General features: G+C 30.3%; 1 protein-coding gene across 1 annotated transcript; it reads left to right on the top strand.

The window, feature by feature from the left end:
- Nucleotides 1–1,825: 1,825 nt before the first annotated feature.
- On the top strand, nucleotides 1,826–2,640 carry LOC114188343. The gene is made up of 3 exons (XM_028076939.1): nucleotides 1,826–1,951; nucleotides 2,046–2,213; nucleotides 2,293–2,640. Exons 1-3 carry the CDS (start codon nucleotides 1,826–1,828, stop codon nucleotides 2,638–2,640), a joined length of 642 nt encoding a protein of 213 aa, XP_027932740.1.
- Nucleotides 2,641–9,046: the final 6,406 nt, after the last annotated feature.

Raw genomic sequence — 9,046 nt, 5'->3', positions numbered from 1 at the left:
TTTTTCGATAGTCTCTCAAATTATTTCTAAAACACACATTTGTTAGTTTTTTAATATTTTTATTTATTTTTTTTATTTTCATCATGTAGAATAATATTTCGATATATTCTATCTAATTATTTTTTATTTTATAACTCATTATTAATCATAATGTAATTTTTTCACTTTAAATTCTGTTTGAAGTGGTTAAAATTATATATATATATATATATATATATATATATATATATATATATATAATGATATTTAGGAATAGTATATGATAATTCACTACAAGAAAAACATGAAATGGTGACTGATTTAGTCAGTAACCCATATCAGTCACTATTTTTCGTCATTGGTGGTAGTAGTTGATTTATTGTCTGAATCAATGACTAAATTAGTGACCGATTCAATGATCGAATCTGTACTTGATTTAGTGACCAATTTAATTACTAATTTATATGTAATTTAATGACAAATTTTTTGGTCACTAATGATATTTCTATTTAATTTTAACCACTTCAAACATAATTTAATAATTAGTTCTGTAAGGTATTTTTCATTTTATCATACCTTAATTATACATTTGATTTCCTTTGTGCGATTTCTTTCGATAGTCTCTCAAATTATTTCTAAAACACACATTTGTTAGTCTTTTAATATTTTTATTTATTGTTTATTTTCATCATGTAGAATAATATTTCGATATATTCTATCTAATTATTTGTTATTTTATAACTCACTATTAATCATACTGTAATTTTTTCCACTTTAATTGTATAAATAACTTTTATTTACTACAATATAAAAATTTAATGTAATTGCTATGAATATTTTTTTGTCACTATCCAACATATATTGAAGTTCAAAAGATACAAAATCTATGTCAAAATTTTATTATTATGTTTATTATTTGTTCTTTGTGTCATTTTGATCAAGTGATGTATTATAACTTTTATTAGTGTATAAAAAAGAGATTCATTATAATTTAAAAAATTGAAGTAAACAAACATTTAAAATATATTTTAATTTGAATATTTGTTTTCCTTTTATTATTATGTTTATTATTTATTCTTTGTGTCATTTTGATCAAGTGATATATTATAACTTTTATTAGTGTATAAAAAAGATATTCATTAGAATTTAAAAAATTGAAGTAAACAAACATTTAAAATATATTTTAATTTAAATATTTGTTTTCCTTTTATATTTTTTTGAAATATTTTTTAATTTTATCAACTAAGTTCATCAATGTTGTAGTTTGCAAATTTAACAAATGTTTTGGTTCACATGAAATTTTATTTGGTATTCTAATATAAAATGTAAACAATTATAATTTATTTTAAGGTATTTGGCATCGAAGAAAATCCTCCTAATATTGAATATTTCATAATATTATGTTTTCTTTACCGTAATTTTTTTTCTTTTATAAAAATTAATATTGAAGTAGTTAGAACACGGGTACGGGTATGGGTACGAGATTATACCCGTTACCTGGTGGGGATGGGGATGGGAAAAAAGTTTGATACCCGTTGGGTTTGGGTATGGGGATGGGGATGAATTTTTTATGCGGGGATGGGTATGTGATAGCGAAACCTGTCCCCGCCCCGCCCCGTTGCCATCCCTGCATGCGACGGTGCAGTGGAAGCACATCTTTGATCCCTGGTCCAGCAGGAAATTATCAAATTGTGATCATCAACCGTGAGGGAGGAAGACAACAGTCCACGCAACATTTGCTTGTGAATTTGAATCAAATGCTTGGAAATGGGCAACCATGTTCATCAAACACTTTGTTATACATATATACTACGAACTTGGTTATAACCTTCATGAGTGATAAAATATGACTGGACTAAATAAATATTACTCCTATGTACACGAAAAGTTGTTTGACAAATTGCATTTTGTGGCCTGTGTTGTCAAGGAGAGTAAAGCAAATGGGTTGGAGGATCAGCTTCTCACTGTTAAGGTTTTTAAAGTTATATTGTGTTCTTAATTTCCTAAATTTTGTCCCACACAAACTGCTAAACAAACATTATATTGGTGCTTAACTATTTTATCAGGAACTAAAACACACTGCCCAGGCCAGCGTTCATAATAAAGCAGTTTCACATCTTGAATGTGGTCCACTTTTTGGTATTGGGGCTGTGATTTTACTGAAACAAGTGTTCGTATTCAATCCTAAGGCAGATAAGTTGTACTTAAACATCACTCTAAGGAATATTGTTAAGGTTTGATATTTAACACCTTATTCATTATATTATGTCATGTCCAAACAAATTATTGATTATGTTGTCATCAAATGGATAGGTGTTCAACCATGACATCAGTGATCCAACAATGGAAGAGGTAGAAAGTACACACATGGTTGATGTAGAAAAGGAACCAGCCCAACAACCTGTTCAGCCACAGATGAACCACACTGAACCACTTATTGTAAACCATGATGTTCAACCAATTGTTCAGAAAAATGTGGAAATGAATGTGGATCCAAATATGGAGCATCTGGACCAAATCCTTGTGCAGACGGTAAAGGATAGTAGTGAAGATGAGGAAATGACCTACATCAGCATTGATGACAGAATTAAAAGCCTAGTTGATTCTTTCAAGAAATTCAAGAATACTAAAGTAGGGCAATCATCAAAGTCACAACCATAGTGGCAAATATATCCCGTTATATATTATGGTTTTCGATGTCAACCTCAACTCAATGTTAAGTTTAGTTTTAATCTGTCAAACGTTTACTTCTGCAAAACATTATGGGTATTTTGATTTTTAATTTGATTGTAATGTATGGCATGTAAGGACCCGATGTTTAGTTATGTGATTGCTTAAACTGTGGTTGTGGTAGACATTTCATGTTCTCTGGCAGTTAGGTTGTGAATAGAGTGTGGACCTAAATTTTGGTTGGAAGGAAACTTCAGGTTCGCAGTTACGATAACACAACTTTGCACTTAAACTGCAACTTTTTCATATGCAATAAGTTTAAAACAAAGTCCAAAACATATAAATATTATTCTTTATGAATTGTTGTGAGTCTACCATTTTAACGAAGTCTGTAATTTAGTCATGCCTCCAAACGGGATACTTATCATGGAAAGGAATAATTGTTAAACATTTATGTTCAAATCATATAAGGCAGGTTATGTGATATGGAGTACTGGGTTGACACTTACGTTGTGGATCAATTTTTACAGCACCACCTACTGAAATGGGTGCATTCTCTACCAACCCACCTTATGAACCAAAAAAACATGTTAAATTCCCAAATCATAAGGGGTACTACTTGTATGTGTGTGAGGCAAAACAATATTATGCAAAATAGATGAGGTTGGCATTTACGCGAACACAACTTTGCACTTAAATTGGAAGTTTTTAATATGCAATAACTTTAAAACAATCTCTAAAACATTTAAACATTATTCCTTATCAATTGGTGTGAGTTAACCTTTTTCATAAAGCGTATAATTTAGTCACGTCACCTAGCAGGATACTTATCATGTAAACCAATAAGTGTTAAACAATGTTTTTAAAATCATATAACACATGTTAGCATAACAGGACACATGGGTTCACACAAATATCCGAAAGTACTTGTGACACCAGCACCTACTGAAATGGGTTGATGTTATACCAACCCAACATATCCACGAAGAAAAAATGTTAAATTATAAAAAATTAAGAACAAGTAATTGTATGTGGGTGATGTAAAAACCATTTTGCAGAAAACTTGAGGTTGGTAGTTATGACAGAACGACTTTGCACTTAATCTGGGAGTTTTTCATATGCAAAAACTCAAAAAAAAGTGGACAATTTATAATCGTTTTTCATTATGACTTTGTGTCAATTAACTTTTATGATTCAAGTGTCAAATTTAATCACACCACCACGCAACATACTTATCATCAAAGCCAATTTGTGGAAAGATCTTGTTCAAATCATTTAACGCATCTTTGCAGAAAGGGACATCTGGGTTAACACTTACATACGAGATCACTTCTGACACCAAGACCTGTTGAAATGGCTTGATTTAGTCACGCCTCTATACGAGATATTTTCATCGAAGCCAAAAAGTGTTAAACAATTTTGTTCAAATGACATAACCAAGCTTAGCAAAAATTGTCTCATGGGTTGGCACTTACGTTGTGGATAAGTTTTGGACACCAGCACCTACAGAAATGGGTCCATGTTATACCAACCTACCTTATCCATGAACAAAACATGTTAAATTCTCCAAAACTTAAGGACTAATACTCGTATGCTTGTGAAAGAAAACAATTTTTTGCAAAAAAGTTCCAATTGGCAGATACGATAACACAACTTTGCACTTAAACTACATTTTTTACACATGCAATAACTTTTCAACAATCGCCATAACATTTAAATATTAGTGTTCATGAATTGTTGTCATTGAACCATTTTAATTAAGTCTGCAATTAGTCACCCCACCAAATGTGATAGTTATCATCCAACCCAAGAAGTGTTGCATTTTGTTTAAATCATATGTCGCAGGTTAGCAAAAGGGGACACATTAGTTCGCACTTAAATCTAGAATCATTTCTGACACCAGCACCTACTCAAATGGGTTCAAGTCAAACCAACCCACCTCATCCACCAATACAACATCATACTTCACAGAACTTAAGGCCAACAACTTCCACGTGGTTGAGGGAAAATAATCTTTTATCACTGAAGTACAACTTTGCACTTATGATAACTATGGTATACACTTAGTCTGAGAGTTGCTCATTTGCAAAAAATTAACAACAATGTGAAAAACTTATCATTACAGTTATTGTAACATCCCGGCCGGATATTGCTAATTTAAATAAAATAAAGTAAAATAATATTAAATATGTCACTATTATTCAAAGTTCTTTCCCAAAACGCGGAAAAATTAAAACCTTGCTAAAATGTCTCAAAATTCAAAACCATAAAGTAAACTCCATGTTTACATAGTTCAAAAATGATCAACTAAATGTTTACAAAATAGTCAAATATAGTCTATAAAACTTTCCAAGCTAACCCTTCTCTGGCTTTAAGTGTCACCACCTGATATCGTTGTCGTTAAGCGATCAAATTACCACTACTTAACTTTAGCAACTTCAGTATTGCCAAATTAGTAGTGAACAAAATAATAATAATAATAATAATAATAGTAAAATAAAATAAAAATAAAAATAATAATAGTAATAGTAATAACAATAAAATAAAAAATAATAATATAAATAACAATAATAATAATTATAATACTAATGATAATAATAGTAAAAATAATAATAATAATAATAATAATAATAAATAATAATAATATTAAAATATAATAAAATTATTAATAATAATAAGAATAATTATAATGATAATAGTAATAATAATAATATTAAAATAAATTAATAATATTATTATTATTAAGGAAAATAATAATAATAATAATAATAATAGTAATAGAAATAATAATAATGATAAGAATAATAATAACAATAATAGTAGTAAACTAAAATAATAATAATAATAATAATAATAATAATAAATGTGTTGTGTTTAGAAGAGGAACTCTAAACATGCACCCTAAAAGTCGAATGCAACTAAAGCCAATTAATTAAATACCAACCTAAATTAATAAAATTACCTCTACAATCCCCATTTATAAATCCTTTTTTATAACTATTCCCTTTCCTTCTTATATAATATATTAAAAATTATTAATTATACCACATCATATATAAAAAAAAAAAACACTACCAAAGAAAATTACTAATTATTCTAAAACCTTAACTGCAGCATACCAAAAGTTTAGTCACTATCAAAGCTTAATACCCAAAAGCTACAAGTCATATATAATATCAAATACAACAAAAAAAAAAGAAAGAAAGCCAACCCCACTTCTAATATTCTTTAAATATATATATATATATATATATGTATATATTAAAAAAAACTATTTAGTGTAATCGATGCTATGCACCAAAGCAGATAATTTGTTTCCCTTTTTTTTCTTTAATACTATATAAATTACTATATGAGGAATGTCGTAAAATATCCTCCTAAAATATTATAACATACCATAATATCACATTTATCTACTTTTTCATATAATTAAAAAAAATGAAAGCTCTAGAATGCAACCCCAAGTCACGCTACTGTAAAATAAAAACATAAACCCTAACCTTTCCTTTGCATCATTCACCCACAAATCAAGAAAAACCTCAATGCATTCATGCTATATTAGATTTCGTATCACTAAAATTCACCAATCACATACTTAACATTCAAATGAAAATTTGATGATACTATATCACCATTATAATCAAAATTTCTAAAATATAAAACAAATGCATCACATATTATTTTTTTATTGTAAACAATAATTCAATCAAACAAAACTTGAAATCTTCTTTCATAGGAAGAGATTAAACTAGTCAGCTCCCCTTACTGGAATTCTCGCTCCAATTGCACTCCTAACGTTCCTTTTTGCCCAGAATTGATCTACCTTTAGCTTCTCCCACTTGATACTCTTTATAACCTTTTCACTCTCTCATTGGCTCCATTTTTAGTGCTTTAACATTCTCCATCAGCGGTTGTACCAAAAACCCCTCAAATTCACATTTGTAGTGCCCTTAAAATAATTTATTAAGATTAAAATACAAAAATTTAAAACAAAAGGTTAATGGCCATCAAAGGCCATTAACATGGTGGTTTCTCAACCCTTCTAGCTTCTTTCTATGACGGCTAGGGTCTCTGTGGTAGTTAGGGTTTTCTAACCATTCTCCCTCATGCCAAAAAAAAGATTTGGCAAAAAGAACCTATCTCACATCCCCCAAAATTCGAACCCACAACCATATAATTTCAAAGTAAGTGAATAACCAATTCAACCAACTGGCATTTCATGATAATTCCTATACATCTAAGATTATATTATCACTCATCACGGTCCAGTATTTTATTAAAAATAGTAAATAATTAAATTAACACATAATTAGTATATACATGACTCAAACCCAAGTCCTCTTAACACAACTAAGTAATCTTAACCACTTGGGCTAGTACTATTTCCTATCTTCTCTCTCCACATTAATTATCTTAAGGATTCATGTCGTCGCATTTATTAAATAAATATTTATTTATTTTTCTCGGGTCTTACAGTTATTCCTTATGAATCCGTGTGAGTTAACCTTCTTAAGGGAGTCAATAATTCATTAACCCCACAAAACGGGATAGTTATCATCCAACCCAAGATGTGTTAAACCATTTTGTTCAAATCATATGCTGCAGGTTAGCAGAAGGGGACACATTAGTTCACACTTAAATCTAGAATCACTTCTGACACCAGCACCTACTCAAATGGGTTCAAGTCAAACCAATCCACCTCATCCACCAATACAACATCATAAATTCATAGAACTTAAGGCCAACAACTTCTACGTGTTTGAGGGAAAACAATATTTTGCATTGAAGTACAAGTTTGCACTTATGATAACTATGGTATGCACTTAGTCTGGGAGTTGCTCATTTGCAAAAAATTAACAACAATGTGGAAAACTTATCATTACAATTATTCCTTATGAATTCGTGTGAGTTAACCTTCTTAAGGGAGTCAATAATTTAATCACCCCACCAAACGACATACTTATCATCCAACCCAAGATGTGTTAAACAATTTGTTCAAATCATATGACGTAGGTTAGCAGAAGGGGACACCTTAGTTCGCACTTAAATCGAGAATTACTTCTGACACCACCACCTACGCAAATAGGTTCACGTCAAACCAACCCACCTCATCCACCAATAAAACATCATAAATTCACTAAACTTAAGGCCAACAACTTCTATGTGGGTGAGGGAAAACAATATTATGCACTCAAGTGCAGCTTCGCACTTATGATAACTATGCTTTGCACTTAATGTGGGAGTTTCTCATAAGCAAAAAATTAACAACAATGTTGAAAACTTATATTAAAGTTATTCCTTATGTATTCGTGTGAGTTAACCTTCTTAAGGGAGTCAATAACTTACTCACCCCACCAAACGACATACTTATCATCCAACCCAAGAAGTGTTAAACAATTTGTTGAAATCATATAATGCAGGTTAGCAGAAGGGGACACCTTAGTTCACACTTAAATCCAGAATAACTTAAATGCAGACTAATTGAGGTTTGTACTTACGAACCACCTATTACGCACATAAACTGGAACCTTTCAATAATCCAAATTAAATTTATGACAATAATGTGAAAAAGCAAACCAAAGTTTACCATTTATTCGGTCCTGGGTTTCAACAGATATTGCAAACATTTGTACAACAAAATAAATTTGTTAACTAAATTGCATGCCCTATACACTAACTAATTAACTTAAAGCTTATAAAACACCCTGTCATTTACAAAATCTGATATCCTAAACCTATCAATCTACTGTTGGGAAACCCAATGTGTTGTACTGAATGGCAAAAAGAACAACGTCGCGATGAATATTTTATGGATCCATAACCCAATCGCATATGTAGTCTTGCCTAAACTGTTGTAGCTCCGCCTGCAATCATAAATTAACAACTCATTACATTGAACTTAACTTTTCACATCAAGGCATGAATGAACAATTTTCCTCTTTGCACATTAAACTTACCCAGTATAAGTAGGCATACTTTAGCCATTGTACTTTTTGTTAGGTTCCCTATGCTTAAGATATTTGAGTACCATAATACCACAGTCGAATCTGAACATGAAAACCAAATTCAATAACATCAGGTATCACATAACTCATCATATATGACATGGCACAATACTTTCAAGTAAGAAACACAACAAATTACAAATTTAGTTGTTGTGGCAGCTCTTCAATGATTACTTTGAAAGTTGGTTTCTCTTTCGGTTTAGGAGACATCAGCATTGAAAACAACAGCTCCAAATTATGTGCCTTTAAACATACGAATTCAAGTAACATGTCATATTACTTAATAGGCAAAACAAATTATAAATCAATTCCGCATACTCAACAACATAACACTACTTACAATATGGTTGTCAATTTGTTTTCTCCTAGGACACTCAAGCACGAACAGTTTT

This window comes from Vigna unguiculata, chromosome 6 (genome assembly GCF_004118075.2).
Source record: "Vigna unguiculata cultivar IT97K-499-35 chromosome 6, ASM411807v1, whole genome shotgun sequence".
Lineage (NCBI taxonomy): Eukaryota > Viridiplantae > Streptophyta > Magnoliopsida > Fabales > Fabaceae > Vigna > Vigna unguiculata.
The sequence above is the reverse complement of the archived record's forward strand: the minus strand, read 5'-3'. Positions and strand labels throughout refer to the sequence as shown.

Bases quoted from the DNA above. Each gene is read 5' to 3' on its own strand.
- LOC114188343 (XM_028076939.1), top strand. From the start codon at position 1,826: ATGACTGGACTAAATAAATATTACTCCTATGTACACGAAAAGTTGTTT. The intron at 1,952-2,045 runs GTTTTTAAAGTT...CTATTTTATCAG, and splicing joins ATCAGCTTCTCACTGTTAAG to GAACTAAAACACACTGCCCA. The intron at 2,214-2,292 runs GTTTGATATTTA...TCAAATGGATAG, and splicing joins CTCTAAGGAATATTGTTAAG to GTGTTCAACCATGACATCAG.